This window comes from Leuciscus leuciscus (genome assembly GCF_965113295.1).
Source record: "Leuciscus leuciscus genome assembly, chromosome: 5".
NCBI classification, from domain to species: Eukaryota; Metazoa; Chordata; class Actinopteri; order Cypriniformes; family Leuciscidae; genus Leuciscus; species Leuciscus leuciscus.
The window spans coordinates 8,918,950-8,945,168 of NC_138729.1; the positions used below are offsets into that span (position 1 = coordinate 8,918,950).

Genomic DNA, 26,219 nt, shown 5'->3' on the forward strand with positions numbered 1-26,219 from the left:
GCCTGTTGGCCAAGATGTGTGTACTTTGGGGGTCTTTGAATGGTCACACCTTTAGTTCAATGGGGGAAGTTGGAATGATCTGATTGGTCAGTTTGAATGTCTCACGTTTGGGTTAAAGTCACATGGTCAGGGAAAGGATAAAAGAAGATTGTAAGATTGATCGAGTATTCTACTGATTATTCCATCGATTAATCGAGTAATCGGATAAAAATTTGTGGTAATAAAAATAGATCCAAGTGAACAACAGCCTTTAAAATGACTTAAAATACAAATATAGGTAACACTTTACAATAAGGTTGATTAGTTAACATCCTAAGAATATACAATACTTCTACAGCATATCTTAGTTTATATTAATTTCAACATTTACTAATACATTATTAAAATCAAAGGTTGTATTTGTTAACATTAATGTACTGTGGACTAACATGAACAAACAATGAACTGCTGGATTTGTATTAACTAACATTAACAAAGATGAATAAATACAGTTACAAATGTAGCTATTGTTCATTGTTCATGTTGGTTAATACATTAATGTTAACTAATTAACCTTATTGTAAAGTGTTACCAAAATATAAAATAACAAGCAATAATTATTGGTTCAGATAAAGTATCAAAGTAATCAAATGGGTTTTATTGAACAATGCTGTTAAAATACACCATGTAAAATATATGATATAAACTAATATAAACATATGTACATTACGTATTAAAACAAATGCCCGCAGAGAGCGCCAACGGCCTGGTTACACTAAACCCCCTTTGATGCGGATATGCGGAAAGAGCGCATATATTTATTTAAAGCAGCACTATGCAGTTTTGGCAATTTCTTCGCTGTTTTCTCGCTTTTTGCTCGCGGGTTTCTCTATAGAGCTCCCCCTACAGCTTCGGAATACATATTTGACAACACTGTCGTCAAAACTCGTTGGCAACTCTCCCCCCTCACATCTTCTCCCTCTGGTCATGTGCATTTGTTTTCAAAGAAGCCAGTGAATGCACAGAGCCATGTCCACTGAGGTACAGTATGTATGATACACAGAAGGCTAGCAAATAAATGTTTAGATAGTGTATGTGTGCAGTGCCATAAAGCAATTCGTTACATCACGAGACCTGATATCACGCGATACTTCCTGACGCCCGCTGGCCCAAAGTTGCAAGGTTGCTTTTTCTGCTCACAGGCGGTAGGGGGGTGCGAGAAGACCACCATTCAACCCGAAAAAAGTTATATAACCATTCCAATGACTCCGCAGCTGTACAGTTAAAGGGATACTTCAGGATTTAGCATTAAGCTTTGTATCAGTAGAAAACCTGTAGTATTTTCTAATTACCGTGCTTTCTACCCTCATATCCCCCTGAGACGAGAGATTTATGTATTTTTTGTCTGGAAAAAATCCTTCGATGTCACAAAAATCATCATTTTGCGTCATCGGAGGATTTTTTGGCCAGAGGCTAAAGACTACAGCCAGTAGTAGGGGCTGTTCTGCATGTTCTCAACCCGCCCATAGGGGGTGGGATCTCACTCACAGAATGTACACATAGTATCAGCCGTCTTTCTTTGGAAGCTAAGCTAACAGGCTATTGTTCTGTGGAGAAAGCTGAGTAGTAGGAGAAAGCTGAGTAGTAGGGGTTACCATCCTCTTTTTCCCGGACATGTCCGGCCGTCGAGATCGTCCAAAATGTCCGGGATTCGGCTTTTGGTTTCTGCAGTCGCCATTCATTGTTTACATGCACACCTTTTGTTTCAATCTAACTGAATTCATTCCGATTGGTGAATCTGAATGTAATGTTTACATGAACGCTAAACAAGTGATCGGTTGATCTGCGTTTTAACATTGCTAAGAAAATTCCCGCTCCTCCGTAAGAGATACGAGATCAGTGCGTCTCAGTAATCACGCCACCGGCCTCGCGCCGTTCTCCTGCGCCCCTCAGCCTCGTCCTGCTCGCCACAGTAAACATAATGAATGGCGACTGTAGAACGCAAAAGCCGAATCCCGGACATTTTGGGCGATCTCGAAATACCGGGCAAACTCGTCACGGAGTCTCACTAGTTGCCTAGCCTTCTTGTTTTCAACTGCGCTCTCTAACCGGTAGGCGTGGCTTGGGAGTGGACTCCTAGGGCAGCGAAGCAAGTGCATTCTGGGAGTTGTTGTCTTTCATCCACATAAGCCAAAAATACATTTTCTGGCTTTTCTCAGTTTAGAAAGCTCCAAATTCAAAAATAATTTCACATTTCGTCTACATAAATGACCTATTTTAAATACACATTCATCTTTCCAACATTCAAGTATCCCTTTAAGGTAAATTAAGCAAAAAAAAAAAAAAACATAGTTCCCCATAGTGATTTCACGATAGCAATATGCTATATTATGATTGTAAATGGTTTTAAATATATCGCGTAGCCTTAGAAAACGGTGTAATAATGCGGTTCATGGATTCTCGTCTGTGGAATGCGCCACTTCCGTTATTTTGCCGGTTACTTCCGTTATTTACACGGGTAAATTTTTTTATTGAGTACTCGACTTTAATCGAGGAATCGTTACAGCCCTAATTGTAACTCTTGCTCTGTCTTTTCTCTCTGTCTATCTCTCAGGTAACATTTTACTGGTTGAGGAACGACCACTCCTCAAGAAGACAAAGGACCTTTCTGGAAATTAACATTTAAACTCTCTCTTGTGAAACTAGCACCTCTCACAAGCAATCCTAATCTACATTTCTTCCTTTCCCCCATCTCTATCTGAATTCACCCCAAAATATATATTGTATAATGTGAATAATTCTCACACAGTACTACACTTTTGGTATTGTTTGAAATGTCTCATTGCAACTGGTACAAAGGTCTCATTCCCAAATAAGTAAAATAAAAGGTAATAAGGTTTTGAAGAGTTTAGAGATAACTGGCACACAAAGGAGGGTGTGTCTCCAGGCAAACGGCCTTCTGTTCTCAAAGGTGTAATCTCAATGTAAATTCCCATTGTTAGCAAATGGTTCCATGTAAATCAACTTCTGCCTGCAGTAAGTCTGGGACGGTGATTTATGTAAATTGCCACTGTGAACTCATGTTTACATTTGAAAAGAGGTTTCTGCCTTGGTCTGTCTATATAAAGAAATGCAACGAGAAGGATCGGCATGATTCTGTTCCTCAGATCAGCCCATGATGTTGAAGGAGCTTAAAGACTTCAGCATGTATTTCCTAATGCCGGGTTTGCATCTCTTCTCTTTATTCCATAGCATTTGCCTGACATAATAAATTGTAACTACTGATTTTATTCTAAAGGACTCTGGCATTATTTTCAGTAAAAAATTGTTAAAAAGAATAGTCAAACATTCGCTCACATTTAATGATGCACAGATATCATTAAGGTCTTTTTATTTATGGAGTCAGATGAAATAACGAGAAAATACATATGAGAAAATGTATTTCATTTAATCAAAAATACTTTGCCACGAGAAAAGACAGTAACACGCAGAGACCTTCCCCGCTGACCGGATGCCTCCATTGGGCCGATTGAGCATGAGCTTACAATGCTTAACTGTAGTCAGAGTGTTCTTTTCAGTATATGCTTCATTCTTCTTTCTCCAGACATACCGCTGATCCATAGGGCCGAAAAGTTCCAGTTTTTTTTTTCAACGCTCCACAGAACAAAATCCTAAGACTTCTGTGGCTTATTTATATGATTTTGAGCACTTTTCATGTGCTTTTGAGTCAGTAGTGGTGCACATCTTGAAAGCTGAAACCTCAGTGCCTGTTGCCACCAAGTCTTGCTGCAGGTCTTTTGCACTCACTCGAGGGTTTTTCTGAACCTGCCTTCTCAGAAATCTGTTTGTAGCTACCCTGTCCAGGTAGTGTAACCACTGTTAAAGGGTAACTCTCGCCAAAATGCAACCTAGGCTCTTTTCGTTAATCTACCTGAGGCAAACTTTCATTTAAAAGCATAATTAGAATGGAAATGCCACTTTTAAGTTTGACTGTATTTTTGTTTTAGGTTAAAATGCCTTGTGAATGGGAGTGAATGGGGCACTTTTATGATAGCATCAAAAATCACTATTTTTAAAACACTAAGGAGGCTCGATACAACATGAAACTTTGCTCAAAGTATCACCAGGGGCTCTACACATGAACTCGAGCATTGAGAACATTGTTTGTGTACACAGAGTTTACTAAAAAGAAAGATTTTTAACAACTCACTGTAGCTGTGTCCGCCGGCATTTTGACTTTAGCATTCTTTGCATAGCATAGCATTCTGAATTTTAGTATTGTTTCTTATATGAGGATCCTTTTTCAAATACAAGGTCAATATTGATTTTCACTAACGAGAAAACAACAAATTATCCGTGAATTTATATGGAACTAAGCTTTAGGAGCTTTCCATCTTTACTCTCCTCCCTGTTATGGAGATCGACTATTTTTGACTGACAAAATGCCGCCGGACGGGAACACAGTGAGTTGTTCAAAATCTTTCTTTTTAGTTAACTCTTTGTACACAAACAATGTTCTCAATGCTCGAGTTCATGTGTAGAGCCTCTGGTGATACTTCGAGCAAAGTTTCATTTTGTGCCGAACCTTCTTAGTGTTTTAAAAATAGTGATTTTTGATGCTATCATAAAAGTGCCCCATTCACAAGGCATTTTAACCTAAAACGAAAATACAGATGTAAAGTTATTCGCTGTCAAAGTGACGCCAAAATGAATGGGAGTCAGTGGAATTCTAACAGCAGGTGATGGCTTGTTAGCCAATGGATGCCCCCATGTGCTTAAGCTAGAACACATGAAATATCCAAGGGGGTAATCCAGTACCCGGAAAGCGTACCTTCTATGGTCTGTGTGTGCAATTCCACAAACCTGGAAGACCTTCTGAATGTATAAACAGAACACTTTTTAATTAAATTTTTTTTATTAGAAAAGAACATTTAAAAGATATAAAAGAAGTTGTCAGGAGAATAAATTAATTCTGAATAATTTGCTGCCAAAGTGAGAATAACATGCACCTCCACATTTGACCTTTGTGCATGTAAGTTGCAAAACAGTTAAAGAGACGGCATTTATATTGAAATTTTTCAGAACACTATAAAACGTAAATGAAATTCTGTAAAAGAGCCTTTGAAATTAATCTAAAGCTGCCCCGGGGGCTGTAACAAAACTCTGACTGAAAAAAAATTACATTAATGTTAAAGAGTTATACCTAGACTTTCTATCATAACTGAAAAACTAAACTTTACAGTCATGTTGAATCATTATTCAGAGGTCTAAAATCATGATGATTTATATACAGGCGTCCAGAACTAAAACAAGACCATTACTCTACAGTATTTGCTTGTTTCCCTTTAATTTTTCATTTTAATTAATCTCTTCAATAAAAGCTTTCAATTAGGATGCATTCCAAATGCACTCCATCAAATGCTGGCAAGTCTGTGATGTGCGATAACTCCCAACCTTTTAATTATGAGTGGCTTCAAGCGGTGACATTCCTGACAACTCCCAGCTGATGAAATGTCTGGAAACATTGCATGGTTATATTACAGGCTACTTTGCCAGCAGATGCGTGTTCCCACAATACACATACCTGGGGAGTGATATTACACTTCTCTTTTTCAGCTTAATAATATCAATCTTCTGTTACAGTCACCTTTGTGCCACTGTTCTCTAAATGAAGACCTTGGCTTTGTTCTGCCTTCACTTTACTGTTGGTACCTATTAGCCTGATGTGTTGATGAAAGTTTTTTATTTATTTTTTTTAACTCAGGAAGATTGACTGATTTCCCCTTCTAGTCAAATAGATCTGCACTGTGATTTAGAAAATTTCTCCCTGATGACAGACGTTATACCCACCCAACCTCCCAGAGAATTGTTTCCAGAGAGTTTAAAGAGGACCTATTATGCTTTGTTGCATTTGAGCATGAAAAAGGTCTGCAAAGATACAAAGCACAAAGGCAGTAATTCTCTATATCAGCGCACACCGTTTCTGATCTCCCTGAGTCGCCTCCTTCGCCAGTTTTCTTCTGGGATTCAAATAGGTCACAATATTCCTCATTTAAATACTTCCCACCCAAGTCATATGCAAAAAAAAAGTGGTCGACAGGGACGGACTGGGGCTAAAAAATAGCCCTGGACTTTCTCCCAAGGCCCATCATGCGGCCATTCGCCCCTAGCCGTGCGCGACAGACACTAGCCAGGATATCCTGATACTATGCCACAATACTGTAGCCTATCAGACAAGGTATTCACAGCAAGTAACATCTCAAAACCAATGATGATAATCGGGGTTGTGGTTATTAATGAAGCCTCAGCCTTTAAATAAAAACAAAAAATGTACAATGCCATTATATCTGCATTGAAAATAAAATACAAATAATGAAATGTCATGGCTACAGAAACCCCAAATTACAAAAACTTGTAATTATAAAACATATAGTTACTATATACTATAACTTATAACTATTCAAATATAATGTAAGCAAATTTAAAAGTGCAGTAGGTAAGCCTTATAAAACTAACTTTCTGTCATATTTGCTGAAACTGACCCTGTGTTCAAGTAGAACTACATGAAGCAGGTAATTAAAAAAATCTGGCTCCTCAGCTAAAAATTAGCCCCCTTCCCTATTTGTTAGCACGTTTAGAGTGGTAGCAATGAATGCCTGATGTTTTCCCGTTTAATTCAATACCATAGTCTTCATTCTAGCAGAAAAAGTGAGCTCACTAACCTCTCATATACAACGAAGTGAAATCGCGGTCAACCCGCAATAAATTTCTAATGCGTTTAATGTTTCAAATTAACCTAAAAGAAATTATTAAACCCGTTAAGTTTGACAGCACTAAATGGCATGATAATTTTCATAATCATGATGCACACCCATGTTGATAGCTGACTATGCAATTCGCTAAGATTGGGATAAAGGCAGCCTATTATAATGTGTCCTGCTATTGGCACTTACCAGGACCTCTTGCTGATGTAAAGTTAACTCTGCTGTCTGTCGATTTGACGCGATTTTGATGCGACTGCGCGGCTGGGGACCAATCACAAACTGGTTAGTAGGCCGACTCTTCTTCCTCAGTTGTTTTTTTACACATAGCATATAATTGATCGTATTAGTGCCCCTGCTGTTGGCTGTTCATGTTGCTTCATTAGACTTTTTTTTGTGCCGACGGCCCTCGGTTGGACGGCCGTTCTGGACTTTTCCCGAACGCACAGATTGTTAGTCCGTCCCTGGTAGTCGAGGTCGGGTTGAGTTGCGCGGTTATGTTAAGGGGTGTGACATTTCTGAAACAAGCTCAAAGCAGTTGACCAATCACAGCACGCTGATCCAGCTGACCAATCAGAGCACACTGTGCTTTTCAGAAGGAGGGGCTTCATCGTAACAGGAATTGAACAGAGTGTTACTGACAGACTGGGAAGAGAGGTGCTGCAACAATGGAAAAAGAGGTGAAAAACTGTGTTTTTTTTAAAAACCTATTCTAGTAGACCCCAAAAACAAAATCAAGACTTGTAAAGTTTCATGTTGACACAGGGGAGGTATACATACAGGACTGGTACACAAAATGATGTGACACTAAGGTGCAAAATAGGTGTAAGTCTACTGTTGTTTTATGTACAGCAACAGAACCAGTTTTCTTTTCTCACATTTCGGCACAATATAACAAGACCTGTAAGTGAAGAAGTCTTTGCATCCGTTGAAAACCCACATTATTTCCCATGGGAGGTCTAAGCACAGAGTGTACATCCTCGAAGGCAGTCACAGATGCCATGAAGGCGGTTGTTATTCTCATTTTACCTACTACTAACCTCTAGAGTGTTTATGTGTGAGTCTGGTATTGCAAAAGCAATGATGGAAATAAAAGTAATGATGTGAAGCAATGAACGTGAAGCACTATAGCCATTTTAAAGCATTTGGATATGTATTATAACCCATTTACATGTTGAAATCTCGTTAGAAAAGTATGTTGATTAAAATCGTGCTTTTCATTTTGCATTGGAAGTTTATGAAGTATAAGTTAAGTTAAACCCTTGTGAAAAAAAGTGTGCTTGATTGTATTGAATGTGCACTTGTGGTGTACACATTTTAAAATTATAGTTTAAAAAATTATATTTGCAGATAACATATTAATGAAATGAAAGGCCAATAAGTGTACATTATGAAAACACTCTTTCATAACTATTTCTTAAAGTACACCCTAAAAGTGCCCTTTCTAATAATGTCAAATACATTTTTTACTTTAAAGAACATTTTAAATCATAATATAATGCTTTGTCACGTTTCAGTAAGTATTTTGATGTGTGGGCTTACATACTAAGAAGACATGTAAAGTAATTGATTATAATTTTAACTGTAATGTGTTATCTGATATTAGATTTAAAGTTTGTGCTATATACTTTAAATGTACTAAATTGCTACATCATTACATATGAGTAAACATATTTAAATATATGACATACAAGTGTCAACAGAAATGGCTTTTAAAGTATATTTTAGTCCATAAATGCCTGCCAAAACATTTGACAGTACACTTTAAGCATATTTCAAAGACAATAGAAGTAATTATGAAATAACATATATAGATGTACAATCTAAACTTATAGCCTATTGCATTTAATATAAACGTAAACTATAATAAATTGTTTGCACTTAAGTATATTCTTTTAAAGTTCATTATTTCCGTGATACTTGTTTTAAAAGTACACTAAAGTTCACTTATGAAGTATTACATTATTTTTTGACGGACATTTTCCATGTAATCTCAAGATTTGTGTGACGTGTAATGGTTATGATGAAGTTTACGAACTGATGACCCAAGCAAATAGAAATGATCTTATGAACCCTTGTGAAAAAGAATCAGACTTAAGCAAAGAGTATTACGGAAATAATATATTTTTTCTAAAGAATAAACTAAAGTGCAAACTGAATGTAATGTTTTCGGATATTTAATTGCATGTTATTTGTAATTAAATCAAAATATTATAGTTTAAAATGATATTTAATGCATTTAATTGACCTTAGTTCATCCAAAAAATAAAAATTCTGTCATCATTTACTCACCCTCAAGTTGTTCCAAACCTGTATGGATTTTTTTCGACACACTTGTATGCAATTTCATAATTATTTATATTATGAAAGATTGACAAAAGACTATTAAAACTTAATTATTTCTCATGCTCTTTAAAGTAAAACATTTGACATTATTACTAAGTGCACTTTTTAAGTGTACTTAAGTGTGTAAAGAAACAGTCATGAAAGTGCACTCTGCCTATAAGTTTTTTTATTTTGTTAATGTTATATTATCTGCAAGTTAATATATATATATACAAACTTTTGGCCTGGTCTGTGTGTGTATATATATATATATATATATATACACAGACCAGGCCAAAAGTTTGGAAACATTACTATTTTTAATGTTTTTGAAAGAAGTTTCTTCTGCTCATCAAGCCTGCATTTATTTGATCAAAAATACAGAATTCTTTTTTTTTTATATTGTGATATATTATTACAATTTAGAATAATTGGTTTTCAATTTATTATACTCAAAGCTGAATTTTCAGGATCATTACTCCAGTCTGTACACATTTGTGCACATTTGATCAAATAAAGTACACTTCTTTTCACAAGTCAAAATTGACCCCATTAACTTTCCAAATGTTTCTGGTATTAATGTAAGCAGTTCATCATTGCACTTTTGTGTTTGTAATTTTTCAATTAAAATATAATAACTAGCTTCGCCTCTGCACGTCTGTAGCAACTTGCTTTGTGCGCTGATGTTACTAATGCCATTATAAAATAAAATAGTAGGAACAGCTTGTAAAGGAACTTTTTTTTTTTTCATTTCCATTTCTTTTCACTGTGGATTATTATTAACAAACAACAATAGTCTTTATAAATTAACAGCTGTCTAGACAGCTCAAATAGGTTCAGACATCTATTGTTTGGATAACGCATTCAAATACAGACACATTGTCAAGTAAAAGACATAACACAGAGTTTATGCATTGTATTTTCTTTAGTACTTACATATAAGGAGGGAAATACAACAGTTGTTTTTTTAGGGAGGATACAGGATGTTGTAACAGTGCTCTGTACATTAAGGGTCTGACAGCACATGGCTGACAGTACCGTGCTTCAGCAGGTCATAGAGTACAGCTCAAATCTACACCACAACACAGCATGTGGTCAAGGCAAAGGCCTAGTAGCAGCTCCTCTTGAAAAATAAAAATAAAAGCACAGATATTGCAACTGCTGATTCATATACATACATACGTACATCAGTTGAAAGTAGAAAACAAAATGAAACCAAAAATGTCCTGATGGTGGTGTTACACTAAGGAAAAATTTTTTAGAACACTGAAAAGTCTATGAGCTGCTACCAGAGACTTGCTAGTAGTCGTATCGAGTCTCGTGTACCCCATCAGAAGACCTTAATAATACATCGGAAATTATGTTCATTTTGATCGCCAAGGTACAGTTGAAAAGTTTACATTCAGTTCTGAGTCTCCATATCTGTAATGTGTGGGCCAAACTAAACATTTGACCAACACTCCAGCTGTCAATCAAAACCTAATACCTTGACGTGTTACATCATCAATTAACATTTCATCACACATAATATGATTGAGGGTTTATTTATTCCTTTTTTCTTTTTTTAAAAAAAGGGTGAAGGGGGCAACAAATCATTGGAGAAAGGTGGAGAGGTGTCAGTATTAAATTCTCTGTGACTCTTATCTGGAGTGCAAAGGGCCCCTGATTAAATAAGGGGTGATCTATTTAAAAATAATAATAATAATAATAATAAAATAAAATTACTATAAAACAAACAAAGCAAATATAGGTGTTCCCTCTGGTTACAGGAAAATGACTAATAAGACTATAAAACAAGTCAAAGGTAAATCCTGCATGTTACAAATAAGCACAGTGGGAAATAAGCATTTAATACAGTGTGTGAATTTAGACATCCTGAACAAAAATGGGGGGGGGGGGGGGGACTGTAACCCTGAAACTAACCTGTGATTGGTCAGCAGCAATACAGATACAACTTCTTTGTGCCCCACCACAAAAAAGCTTCCAGACCCGTTATCAGCTTAACCCTTTCTAAACTAGTTAATATTAACATTTTTGGGCTTGATCTACTGTGCTACCACATTTTGTGGTGTTTTCTTTAACAAATCTAGCGTGTTTCTAAGTAAAAAAAAACTAAAAAAACAACTTAAATCTCAAAACCTGCAATTTACACTGTGTCAGATGTTACAACTAGTTTGAGATATTTCTTGGTATATTAATGAAAGAAACCGTGGTGCTATAATAATATCTAGGGCAGATTTACCTAACCACAATAATCAACCCCTCCAGTGTTTGCATAGCATTTTATCTTTAACTCTATTACCACCTGGATGGGAATTCACGGTGAGTTCAGTAAAGAGACAGAAAAAGAGAAACGAGAGCCTCACTGAAATTCAAGTATCTGGCTGCCGAGTTCCTATATGGCATCTGCCTCCCTTATTTCTCAGGCTAACTGAGTAATCAAGAGTTAAGCGTCAGCAGTCGTTATGTACTGAACATGGTATGTACACAGGAGGGAGGGTCTGGCACATGCATGTAATGCATGGTAACATGATATGTCCTCTATTATCATTTATGCATGATTAGATTATTTTCACAATACAAACATATACAAAGTAAAAAAGAAACAAAATTGCGCTAATTGTGCCTCCAAGTCTCCATTCATGCAGAGGAATGTTGGAGAAGATACCTAACTCCACAATGTACAAGCTCTCGTCTTCCCCATGCCGACACGTTTCATTGAGATACAGACATCTGTAGAGTTGCCCCCTGCTTTGGCCCTTACCAATATGAACAAATGTGGTGTCAGCACAGAGAGAGGTTGTGACTATTGAGATTAATAAGGCATTTGACTTAACCAAGACAGTGAGAGAAGCAGAGGTGGGATCCAGATTGAGAATGAGTATGAAATACCAAAGACAGACGAATAACTAATTCAACAACCAAGGCATGTGTTGAACTGAGATAACGCTGAAAAGAGGGGCAGGGGGATAAAACCATTCCACCTTTCCAACACTGACACGAACATCTCTGACAGTTTCTGTGGCTAAGTGTCAGGTTTATCAACAATGGCATGAAAATGATCCATCTCAAACATAAATCTGGGACAAAAGTAGATCTGCACTTCAAAGGCCTCTTTGTTGGAGAAGAATCTGTTGGATTAAAAAAAAAAAAAAAAGAGAGAGAGAGAAGAAGAAAAATGGACACAGTGCCAAGACTCCAGGCATTCCTCTGAGAAAGATCCCATCCACAGCAGGGTGACCCACACATGATTGAGTACTTCAGGGATCCATTTTGATATTAGTGTTCACAACTAAAAAACTCTATGTTTCCCATAAAGATTGTACACTCACCCTTCACCCTTCAGTAATCACACACACCGCTAAAGCCATTTTAGCTAGAATCCCTTAGATTTGTCTTTGGCTTCCCTGGCAGCGTCATGAATAATTTTTTTTTTTAGTTTGTACAAGTGTCAATGTGTAAGGGAAACAGCACTGTGCAGAAAACCCCAACAAAACTGGACATTAGGCCTTGGTTGTTTTTTTCGTGAAAGGTACCTCCCCTCTAGAGTGAAAAATAAGAGAGAGAAAAATAGAAAGGAACGTCTTTAGAAAGCATATAACCCGATCAGGCTATTTCCTTTATCCTGCGCATGTAGTCGTGCAGTTCCTCTGGGTCCTGAAAGCCCATGTCTTGACAAACCCACTGAATGTCCTCTTCATTGGCAATGGGGATGGAGTTGTAGGGTAAATCCTCTGTGGGAAGGGTAAAGGTGGTGAACTTGACACGCTTGCGTTTGGAGGTTGGCGAGCTGGCATCTTCTCCGTGATCTTTGGTGGAACCGCCGGAGCTGCCATCTCCTCGGCCGTGGACTTGGCTTTGTACGCTGGTCTGCGAACTCCCACTGCTGTGGTGGTCCCCGTGACAACATGTCTGTACCCCCTCCAAGGTGTTGCTGGGGCTCTCCACCGTCTGAGGCGAGAGGTCGTTCTGGGTGCGCAGGGGTTCTCCGTTACCCAAGAACACCCAGTGATGGGAATGGTCCATGTTGGCTTGGCCTTCAGGAGGGATGCGCTTATGGCGATACTTCAACACAAACACAATGCAGTTTATAAGAAAGACCAGTATGGCGAGACAAAACACACCGAGGAGAGCATACATGCCGATCTCTAGGTCAGTCATGCTACGGGGATTGTGCACAAACTCATCGTCCTCCTCATCTTCTTCAGTCGGTTCCTCAGAATTGCTAATTGTAGGGAAGTTGGTGTAATCAATGGGCACGCTTGCAGGTTGCTCATTAGATGGCTCATACCCTCCACCACCCACGTTGGGATCGATAGCGGGCTTTCTCGTGTTGTAAGCCATTCTAGTGTCTATTTCAGTCTCTGTATCCACTTCCTCCTCAGAGTCTTCATCTGGTCCAAAGCGGACTTTGACGAACACAGGAGATGAAGCAATGACACTCTTGCGTTTAGTCTTCTGGCAGGTTTCGCTGATGGTCATCTCCACGTGCACTAGCTCTCCTGTGCCCTCACTCTCGGCAACGATAACTGGCCACCGCCCCTGGGGTTGTTGAGCCACCGAAACCACCTTATCGTCTGCTGTGGAGGCATTGAGGTTGTATTCTTTAGAGTCGTACATACTCAGGGGGGCAGCGGTATTGTCACTGTAATAAACCCAGATGGACAAACTGGCCTCCTACAAACACAAAACGAAAGAAATTGTGAGCATAAATTCAACCAGTAAACAACAGTTAACTTTCAAATTTTGTCTTTGAATTCTCACTTTGTTGTCTGTGATTCACTGTAAAGGGGGGCCCACACTGAATGAGTGTTGGAGATTCATATTTTATGAATAAAGTGGTAAATTATGTTTTTTGTGTGTGTGCAAACAAAGCACTTGCGTCATTTCATAAAACTGAGGATTAACCACTAGAGTAACATGGATTACTTTTATGATGTCTTTCCTACCGTTCTGGGGCTTGAAAGTGGTAGTTGCACAGGCTGTCAATGGAGGGATAGAAAGCTCTCAGATTTCATTAAAAAAATCTTCATTTGTGTTCCGAAGATCAACGAAAGTCTTACGGGGTTGGAACGACATGAGGGTGAGTAATTAATAAGATAATTTACATTTTTGGAGAGCTAACCCTTTAAGGCAATGACACAGCTAGCATTAACACAACAAATACATTTTTCAAATGCGAAAACATCGTTCAACTTTTTCTTAATGCAAAGAGATTATCCATATTGCCTGATTTTCAAAACTTCTTTTAACTCTTTCTCTGCCAGCACCAGCATTTAACATTTTCACAGAACTTTCATGGCCCCCAGAATATTTGAACATGCAATGTATCAAAATAAATAACAAACCCTCTGCTTTTAAACAACAAAAATCCTGCTTTATTCTAGCTTAATGCATTCTCAAAATTTTTTGCAAAAAGGTGAGAACATTTTATTTTTGTCAAAGACTACATCTGGACGGGATACAGAATGATGATCAAAACATAGATGGACTAGATCAAGTCCATCAACATCCCCAAAGCTTCACCATCATATAGCTCATCCTGGGTCGACACTTCATTCGGAAACGTTAGGCAGTTTTGATTTATATGCGGTTTAATGTTGATGTTTACATCTGCTTACATATGCTATCGCTTGTTTCTGCTTCTTCTTCACCTTTGTTTTGATCGGATACCATGGACTCTTTTAGAAGATGTGTAATAGTGCCCCCTACCGTATAACAGTGAAAACGCGGAAAGAATATTCCATCAATGGCGGGGAAAGAGTTCAATGTTAATTATCCTAAGTTTTTTGGTCCATAAAAGACAACTGTCTTGAGCAAGAAAAATACAGCTAACATCAGAGGTGCTTGCCTGCTTTAGCCGTAAGAAACAGACTGAGGGGAAGGAGCACTGGCGCGACGCTTGTGTTCTTGTCACCTCATAACAAGCCTGAGCTTGACAGTTGTTTTCCTGCTCTTGCTCTCTGCTAAAGGAACACCACAACACCTTACACCTGTTGGCAGGCAGACAAAATAAAACCACTCTGCCAGAGTGCTTTTAGTCAGAAATGAAGTGTTGCTTTGCTTTTATATTCAGGAAGAGAAGTATTTATCTGCCTCAGCAACGGCCTGTTGTGAGGCTGTAAAAAATATCTTCTGTCGCGTCACTGACTTCAAGGTTGTTCTGACATTCGAGCTCAGGCTCTGTCAACACTGCTTGTCAAGATGAAGAGAGTCTTTGATATGCATGATCTGAATAATACATTGAAGATGACATGATATCCTCATGGACCTTTTGAGATCACTCTAGCCACTAAATAAAATGACATCAATCACACATGGTCCTTGATTCTTCTACAAGCTTCAGTCTTTGGGACATGACACTTTTACATTGATGAGTCATTACATTTCTAACTGCTAAAAGTTTTTGAACTCTATCTTGAAAGTAAGTTTGAAATCACTGTACGTAACAAACTATAAAAGTATAGTGTTCTTACATCCAAGACACTTGGAACTTTAAAACAGAATAATCGCTTACACCAGCATACAGCAAAATCAATTATTTAAGGCTGCCAGTTAGACAAAAGAAAGGGGCATCTAAAGTGTAAAAGAAAGAGCAAGAAAATCAGTACCACTTTACACAAGCTTCAATTTGTTAACATTAGTTACTTTAGATTATTGCCATCCGAATTCAGAATGTCAGTGTTTTTCTCCCACTACCTGCTAAAAACCATTTTTACTATAATGCATCCATCTTCCTATTTTAAAACAGGAAATTTAAATAATCAAATAATAAATAGGATATTATTTTCCTATTATTAAATTAAAATAGATTTTTTTTTAAATTTTTATGTTATTTACAGAAGACAATCATGCGAGTGACCACGAGTTCCCGGGTTCGTAGGATGACAAGGCTCGCTCCTCCACCATTGTAATGATTCCACTGGAGGTGAGCTTGCAAAACCCAAGTGCAGTTTACTTATATACAAACAAGATCAAACATAAAACAAAGGCATGGCACTCAAACTCAAACTCAAACTCAAACTCAAACTCAAACTCAAACTCAAACTCAAACTCAAACTCAAACTCAAACTCAAACTCAAACTCAAACTCAAACTCAAGTAACAATACTTGACAAGGACACGTTGCAAACATGAGGGCATAAATACACACAAGACTAATGACAAGACAAGGGACACCTGTGAACAATGAAACAATGAACCAATCATAAAATGACACATAAGACAAGGGAACACATGGCAGGATCACATGACTATAACAGGGAACCACATGACAGACATGAAACAAAACCAAAACGTCACCACCATGAATAAATCGCCATGAATAAAACTTTGATAAAAAAAAGTGATATCACTGAGGTGCAAGTCCACGTGAGAAATATATACCGTCCGAAAAGGGCCAATGATACGTTATGACATTTCAAGTTTGTAGAAATTAATAATAGTTAATGTATTGTCAACAAGCATGGAGTAACAGCAAATAAAAGTATAATGAACTCCAAGACTAGGTTAAAAATCTAGGTTAAAGTTATTTTTTAAATTCACTTTTGTTCAATGTTAATTCATGTTTGTTCATACATTAATGGTAATTTATTCTAAACTTAAAACTTAATGCATATATAGAAATTATAACTATATTTTAATAAATTATATTAATGCATTTTAACAAAGACTAATATATGCTGTAAAGAATTATTGTCCAATGTTCATGATGCCTAATGCATTAACTAATCCCAACAAATTGAACCTCATTGTAAAGTGTTACCAGAAAATCAAACAATAAAAAAACGAAGCCAGAAACGATTGCAAAACTGCTGTTATTTTGTGACTGCAGAGGTGAAGTAGGCAAGTGCACTGAGGGATTGAAATGATGGACTGGTAGTAGTGGCAGAGGAGGAGGGTCATCAGTGATGTTTATTGCACAGTCTCCACAAGCACTTAGGCTGATACATTACGCTAATTAAAACCAAAGGTGGCGAAGCACAGAGCGGGGGAGAACCGCTGGATTTTAATGCGTGAACTGAAAGCAGCCACCCTCGTCTGATGTTGGTCACAGGCTAAGTACAGAGCAGGAAAAAAAGGCCCCGAGCTCTCGCGGCAGGGCTCCGTGACCTGCCCAAGACATTGCATAAATTAGCCCGGCAGCATCCGAGGTCTTCACTTGAAAATACGAGTGAATGCGCTCCAATTAATGCTTTGAGAAAGATTATACAGCAATTGCATGGAGCTCCCCTGATGACACTCGAGAACGCCAGAGAACAGAGGTGGCGGTGGCTTCTTAATAAGCGAGATGCTTGCTCATTTGGTGTGCTGATATTAAAGGAGATTTGAATATGTCTGAATGCCAAACTAGCCTTTATTAAAGTAGTGAGGGCCGTGCTGAGGCTAATTTGCCAATGGTGTATAACCTTCGTGGAGACTCGATTCATCAATATGAGGCTAAGTCCAGCCAGTGTTAACTCTTGAGGAGCAGAATAATCCTGAGCAACAAGGACGAATTTCACATAAATGTCACTTGCATAATTAGTTGCAGGAGGCCAAAGGTTAGAGCTTTTCCATGGACTCAGCTGCAGAGGGGTATATGATGAAAAATGATACTGTCATATTTAGACAATTACACAAAGATACAAGTTTGTATTTTGTGTATAAATTAACTAAGATTCTTCAGTGTGTTTCTTGCCCCTAAACAAGTGTGATCATTTTAGTTACACAATATATGACTTGACACTGCACCTTCATTCAGGGCCTAAGAATGTAAATTATAAGACCTGTTATATTTCACACAAACTCACATACAGTAGATGATACCATGACAATTCAACTAAAATATGACACTTCGGATGGTTTTACATGGTCTGTAGCTGGTTTAGTCTACTCATAAGACGGTCTATGCTGGTTTATGCATTGACTAGCTGAAAATGGGGGCCAGAATGAGTTGGTAGACCATCTTGAACAAGTTTATTAGAGCTTGGAACAGTGTTATTGATGATTTATATGCTATTATAGTTAGTTTATATATATATATATATATATATATAAAATTTGATTTTGTGTTTATATTTAGTTTTCACTTTAAATTTAGTTAATGTTTTAGCAATTTTGTTGTGCATTTTTGTCCTTTTTATTCGTATTTTTTAAAACTTTCAGTATTTATTCATTTTTATTTATTAGGTTTAGAAAATGTATAAAATGAATCTATATTCTCATCAAAGAGTTCTACAATCAATCAGTTTAAAAAATAAACACAAAAGGTGTCCTAATTGAATCCTGTCTTTATTGAAAAAAAAACAAGTTGACCAAAAGATTGAATCCAATATTTGGAGATAATATAGCATAATGAGTGATTCACCGGCAATTTTTAAAAGGCCGGTCATTTTTGACCTGGAACACAAAAGGTGTAACAGGGTTTTCAACACAGCGTTTTCATAAGCCTAAGGTTTGTATATTTTATTAAATTTCAGTTGATGTTTATGTTATTTCAAGTATAATTTATTTAGTTAATGATACCTTGCCATGGACCAGCAACAAATCAAATATACTGCACAATCAAAAAAAAAAATTTATTTAGTTTAAAATGTGACAACATACTGTCAAGACAGCCAGATTAAATGTAATTTATTCTAGAAGGTGTGAAAAACAATGAAGGGATCAACTATACCTGCTTAAGAGTGGAGAGTGTCTGCAGGCCAGTTGCCTTGGCAACCATGGTATGGCTGTTGCCAGGGCTTGGTTGAAGATTAAGTGCCAGTCCCGAGATGGCATGAACACGAAGCTCCGAAATGGACACTTTCTCGTCTACCACAAAGAACTGCGTTTCACCCAGTACCGCCTCCACTGCCAGTGGGGATTCAACCTGAAATCAACAAAACAAGATGAGCTTTCACACTCCGAAAGACAATGGAGGAGTAAAGACAGTCTAAATAGAAGAAAGAATGGGGGGGGAGTGAAATTACAATGTCTGTCAAACAGAAACATTTAGTGAGTAATCCCACATATTCACGATGCAGCCCACTGAGAAAAGGAAGCATGGGAAAATGCTTCTTTTCTCTAGAGGACGGCCAGCACTCGTCCTCCACATAAATCCTGACACTTCAAACCCATTATATCACCGTTTCTTCACCTCCTACCAGCGTTAAAGGTCACCAGGGACTTACCGAGTGAAAGTCAAGTGGGGCGGCACAACTAGGAGGGTCAGAGAATCTCTTTTTTTTTCCTGTGTGTCTTTGCTGAACCATGAGACCCAGGGAATCCCAAAGCCACACAGCGCCAAGTTAGATAAAATGTGCCTCAATATAGGGATAGTTTTTATCTTTTCATTATTCAAAAAGATTAACTTAAACTCACATTTTCAAGACAAGAACAAGGCAGCTTATGTGGAGTGTTTTTGCCTCGAGAAAGACACAATAAGAGGGAGAAGTACATAGAGATTGGATGAATTTTAAATTTTAAAACTGAATCGTTGCCAGCAGCCTACACTTCAGTCTCTCAATGGCAAACAGAATTATGACTAGTAAAGAACACTAAAAGATGTTGACAGAAATGTTTGCTTTCCCTTTACACCATGCAAATGTCAAAATGGCATTTGCAAAGTGAGCTCATTATCTTAAGTTATCTTATCTTTTCAATTACAGTTATACTGAATAAAGAACAATAATATAACCTTCTTATTATTGTCTTAATCACAGCTGAGTCAGAGCTAGTTACACTTATCAACACACGAGGGAGCAAAGCGAATTTTGCCATAAACTCCATAATGACTGGTAATGGTGTTCAAAAATCTCCAACCTCTACTGCAAACATTTTCATTTCCAACCTGCTATTACTTCCCTCTTCAAAATTACCCATCTCCAGCTAAAAGCCCTCAACGCTGATGTAGGTTTATGATCTAGCCATGCTGCTGATTATACTTCCGTCTGTGAAGTGGCAATGCTCAACCATCTTTTGGCATAGAAAAGCCATTTTTTAGCCTCATCTCTCGGTGAAGAACATGATGCTGTCTTGGCGTGCGGAAGCTCAACCCAGGCTTTTCCTGATCCAGCCTAGACTTGCGACCCATATATCCCAGATGCACACTGTTTGTGTCCCAATGCACTAATGTTTTGGAGAAGGCTGTTACAGTTCATTGACCATCCAGTCCTATACAGTCCTCTCTCCCTTCCTCCGGTTGGAAAAGAGATGTAGACCTTGGGGGGGGGGGGGGGGGGGGGGGGGGCAGATGAATGTATAATTGAACTAAACTGTTTTGTTCTTGCATTTTTTATTTCCCGAGTTCAAGGCAAGCTTCAAAGATACAGCACATTTGAAGGAGAGAAAAGGAATGGCAGATAGAAAAAGGGGAACTAAAAACAAATTCTTGCCAGAATGGCTAGTTTGTTTGGTATCCAGGCGGTTGCAATTAGTTTTATTATACTTGCTGATATACCTTCTTTTGATGTTTGCATTATAACCAGAGCTTTGCATGCATGAATAGAGTGTGTTCAAAGGCTAAAAAGGGACTGCCTATTCCCCCAAAACCTAATTACTGTACTTGGTAGACCTGGCGAGCCAATTAAGTGATAGGAAATACAAAGGTAAGTATCAGGCTCAGAGGGTAAGTATTGTACACTTAATGCTACTGTAGATTGATTCACATGACCATTACAGCTCAGTCGATGCTGAGAAGGGGTCAGCAATACCTTCTGCTGTTCATAAGATTATCAAAACAGTGTGTCACGCGAGACGTTCAAAGCTAAACGGCGGAGCGTCTTTGTGTTCAGGCCAAAGTGACGGGTGGAGGATGAGCGTTCTGGCAGAGAAAGATCAAAGACCCACCAAATAAGCTCAAAAACCCTGGTGTGGTTGACTAATAAGCAACATTATTCATACCTTTCCCTTGTTTATTTTATTTTATTTTTTTGAAGGGTGAAATGATGCTTCTGTGCTCAGACTCGTTTATTTTCAGCTTGCATTCAGCAAAAACATTCGAAATCTGCATTGGCCATTAATTATTAATGGCCTTTGCAGTTTTCCCAAGTTAAATTAGCAAACTTTTTCTTTTATGCTCAAATTTGTTTATGGGCAAAAACAGACTGTTTTTTTTTTTAGCCAAACAACAGACAGCACTGTGGAGAGGTGTGATGAAGCTGTCATGAACAATCAAATCTCTCTCTGTTTGGACACAATGAACTGATTGTGTGAGTATTCAATGGAGAGAAAATTTCACTTTCAAGAATGATTCCCCCAATTTAACACTATTGAAGTTTTTAGAAAGCACTGATAATTCTCTTCCCAAACATCCCAGTTTCTGAATAGCCTACTGGGACTAAATATGCATATGAATAGCTTTCTAACGGGGCTTTAAAAGACAAAGACAGCAGCAGAGCTAACTTAGATAAATTAAATATGAGAATTTGAAATATTGATTTAGGACCCCCATTGATTTGATCAATAAACTACATTTATATTCTTAGCAATCTGTCTGTTTAAAAACACTTAGATAATTATCGGGTTGACTTTGGACTGTGAGCAATTGTTGTAACAAAAGAAAAGAGAAAGAATGAGAAAACGAAACGAAATGAAAAAATAATAATAATAATTCTCATAATTCCAAGTACAAACTTTACTTTCACTTTCTTCCCTGATGTTGTTTTGACATGTTATAACACTGGCAAGGTGGCCTATTTTATTTTATTTTTCACTTTGCTTTGATTTTATTATAATAGCTGATAAAATAAAAAAGTAAAAATAAAATAAATTAGACCACCATACAGTGTCTAAAACAAAACATCAGGGAAGAGAGTGAAAGTAAAGTTTTTTACTTGGATATATGAGACAGTAAAAGGGATTGAACAATTGTCCCTTAGACACTTTGCATCATGTCTTGACAGGTATAAAAACAATGAGTAAGGACCAGTGTCCAATAATGCTGGATGAAGAGAATGTAATACAGCTAAATTAAATTGCTGCATTGTAATATGGTATTGAGAGCTCCATTCACCTCTCCCCCCATTATTCCATCAATTCAAAATTTATAAGGTCTATTCTTATTTGTATTCTACCTTCAGAGTGGATGATCCAAGCTCATTGGCCACAAGCACCGTCCTGTCCACCAGCTCAGCCACCCTGGCGTCCACCACCTTCAGAGAGTCTTGCACCAGCTCAGTCACATCCACTTGCCAGTCAGGACCCAGCATAGTGATCATCTGGTTTGTGCCTTCAGTAGAAGTAGTGTGGAACTGGGTCAGAACCTTAACCTGGGCCCTCTGGTACTGAAGCGTACATCCACGGCTCACTTTACGGTCATCATCATCATCGTCATCGCTGTCTCTGGCCGTTCTGAGGAGATGAGGGAGAGGTCATTGTGAGTTGGATAAGAAATTCACACCAGAATATATGTGCCATTCATATGCATGTTAGAGTGACTTTTCGTCTCTCACTGTTTAATAAGTTTGCACTCAAGTTCGGTGAACTTTAACAGCAATTTATGAGGTGAAATATAACTAGACTAACAGAGGATCTGAACATTACAAATGGACCTTTTAGGAAAAGCAAACACATAGGAAACTCTTATTTTGGTCGTTTCACATAATGATATATAGAATACATTTTTACAAGAAGCTATCTATCTATCTATCTATCTATCTATCTATCTATCTATCTATCTATCTATCTATCTATCTATCTATCTATCTATCTATCTATCTATCTATCTATCTATCTATCTATCTATCTATCTATCTATCTATCTATCTATCTATCTATCTATCTATCTATCTGTCTATCCAATATACAGTAGTCAACATTTGAAGTGGATCAAAACCTTTCATCAAAGTTATACAGTACATGAATTTTGAACAATACCCATTCTTGTCTTAAGACAACTTTGATGAACTTTTTTGATCCATTTCAAATGTTGACTACTGTATATAAATATGTATATATCCAATCCAATATATATATATATATATATATATATATATATATATACATTTTTTCTTTTTAAAGGGAGGTGTTGGTGTTCATTTTCTATAGAGCTATAGCAACAGTTATTCATCCAATGATCTGCAAATGATGCACAAGAGCATATATAAGACATGCATTCAGACTCATTGCACAGATGAGTGCACTTTCTATATAGTGAATCTTACTGAAGTGTACTGTACCCGCTTCTAAAACTGTGATGAATAAATTTTTTGGCATGCTTGTGCCATTACCTAATTAATTCGCATTTCTTAAGTGCATTGGGTGTTAAAATAGCTAATGTGTGCATATAAACAACCCTCCATCATGAATTCCCTCCAAAATGTTTGTTAGACCTGCATAACAATATGAAAAAGTGCATCATCTGGAGACCTGTTTCAAAGAGTTTTCGCATCAGTGACTCTTACATGCCTCACACATACCATCACATTCAATCTAATCTGCTCCCTTGGCAGCGTGTCACCATGTGAAGAGAACGAGCGGAAGCAGGGTAAGAGCTGGGTGGATCTTGAGAGATTCACCCATTCTACTACACACATAACTAATTAATCAGATAACTGGAGATGTAGAGACAGCTGTCTGACAACACACGTGACTGACAACACATGCCCATTGATAAGCCTAAACTGAACTGAATTTTATGATGTAAGGAGACACAGTTACTTCTCAGCAACATAGAGAGATTAACAAGCACACAAACACAGAAAAAGAAGACTTATAATAGTGGAAAGCAGTTGTTGATCAGCACTTTGCTCTCTTCTGAGTTAAACACACACTCCTGTTTCCATGGAGGGGAAAACACGAGGCTCTTGCATCAGTTGAAGAACCTGGCAGACAGAAGCTCTCTGTGTTCTTGAGGACAGTTGTACTCTCTCGTCTCCTCACACGGGTTAATGCGAGTTTCAGACCAGGAGAACACACCTCAAGAGCGGAGCGTTGCTTGAACTCATTAGTCTGTTAAGAGAACTGGAGATTTCATGCACGGAAACTTGCTCATCCAATAAAAATGAGTGTCAGGTTTTGCAGACACATCACTGTTTCACCAGTTTAGTGAGCTACATCAATCAATTGGTGTGGAAGGCCAATGCGAGAAACCTGCCCACTGACACGTCTTAACATTGAGCAATGGAATGGAATGAAACGGACAGAGCAGAGGAGGGAGGAACTGAAAAAAGGGAAGAGGGAAAGAAAATAAGGCATCCAAATCCGGTTAATTGTTTAATAAAAAATAATAAAACATTTAATTTGGGATGTACCATGTATATAATGGCCTACACAAAACACTAGTGTTACCGCTGTGCCTGAAATCACTAATTTACGCTTACATGTGAAATTCACTATGTATTCAAATGGTGAATAAGTAAACGAATGAGTGGGTTTTTGCACAGAATATGCATAAATGTTTAAGCAGTACAGAAATGCCTTTTATGCTTCCACATGATATCAAAACTGTAAAATTAGTAACTGTAAAAAAAAAAAAGGGTAAAATTTATCCTTTTAATGTTTGTTTCTAGTCTTATTGTGAATGATACATCTGTCATAACGTTCACAAGTTAGTCAGTGAGATTTTTTCAAAAATGTATTCAGAAAGTATATATTGAATTGATCAATAGAGAATAAAGACATTTATAATGTTGAAAAAGATTTCTATTTCAAATAAATGCTCAAAAATACTAAACTATTTTCAACATTAATAATAAGACTTTTTTTTTCTTTAGCATCTATATGATCATGTGACACTGAAGACTGGTCACAGGAATAAATTACAACTAATATTAAAAGACAAAATATATTAAAACAGAAAACAGTTTTTTTTTTTTTTTTAATGGTAACAAACTATATATACTGTCAGACTCCAACAAACATTTCACTGGGTTATTACAATTAATGTCAAATTAATGTTTGGAAATGCAAACTGATATTTCTTACTGACACACTACAGCAAAATATATAAATAACTGGATTAAAACTGTCTTTTTTTTTGGGGGGGGGAGGTACTAATGTGCCTAGGACTTTTGCACTGTACTACACACACACACACACACACACACTTTCAAATCCAATCAACAACCTTGTTTGATAAGCGATTTTATGCAGTAATACATAAGTGAAGTTGGACTTGTCATCGTGAATCTTATTAGGGTCTCTTAAAAAAAACTGATTTTGTAGGTAAAAAAAACAAACATACTATGTTCTGCTATTAGTGTCATCCACACAAATTCATAAGCTTGCAGAGATTACACACATTATTTTTTTTTTAAACATTTCTTTTAAAATTATTCTATTTAAAAAGGAACTGAAAGAAATCATGAGATTACTCAGGATTAGCTGGTGCCATGGCTGGGTTTTATGCACCCGTAGCTCAGCACTGTGACAAGATGTCAAGACTATCAGCAGAGACAAAATGTTACGTTTTGTCATCTTCTCTTTCCTTTGGTGACAGCTACTCTCGTATGTCTTTTGGTGCCATGCTGAATTTTAAGTCATTACTATAGTAACCATATACATTAAATAGATCAGATCTCTTCACTTGCAAAATGACAGTGCAGGCACCGGGATAAAGATTACATCTGAAAAACAAATCAGATTTCGAGCCGATCACACAGAGATTGTATGTGTGAACAAAGCCTTAGAGATCTTAGGTCCTGGGAGGAAGCTAAATCAAAGGCACTCAAATTGAGGTCAAATGCAAATGTGGTGACACGCTTGTATTGTGTGTGAATTTTCTGTATGAAACTTATAGACTTTGCTTACAACGGCTTGATAATAGTGAACCGCAATACACTATCTAGATTTTCTAGCAGCTATATATGATGTTTTTAAATGTTCCAATGTTATTTAAGATATCAAAGCTAAATCTCTATAGCTGAATTTGCAATTGATGACTTATTTCTACCTTTGCATGGTACATGCGTCATACCGCCAGCCCTACACGAAGGCTATATGTAGATTGACGATTTGCACCCAAACAGGATTAGCATAACCAAATCAGATCATATTTCCATTTTAATGGCCCATTTGAATGAATTTAAATAGAGATTTACATCACAAAAGAAAGACCTCTGTAAGGGAGCAATAATGATACCAGTGAGTTACCAGAATGTTTTCCATCATGATTAATTCTGGAGAGGTTCCTCATGAAAAATGCCTGTGCTGATATTCTGCCGTGCACTGTACGACAACACCGCAGCTTCAA

General features: G+C 37.3%; 1 protein-coding gene across 2 annotated transcripts in view; it reads right to left on the bottom strand.

Moving 5' to 3' along the window:
• Positions 1–9,971: 9,971 nt before the first annotated feature.
• The window catches only part of tmem132e (transmembrane protein 132E), a 365,104-nt gene continuing 348,856 nt past the window's right edge, over positions 9,972–26,219 (bottom strand). For both annotated transcript variants that reach the window (XM_082170701.1, XM_082170700.1), the window contains exons 7-9: positions 22,102–22,378; positions 18,723–18,917; positions 9,972–13,742 (exon numbers count right to left, since the gene is read on the bottom strand). In XM_082170701.1, coding sequence (XP_082026827.1) covers positions 12,672–13,742; positions 18,723–18,917; positions 22,102–22,378 — 1,543 coding nt within the window. In that variant the 3' untranslated portion in view covers positions 9,972–12,671. The remainder of the gene's footprint in view (positions 13,743–18,722; positions 18,918–22,101; positions 22,379–26,219) is intronic.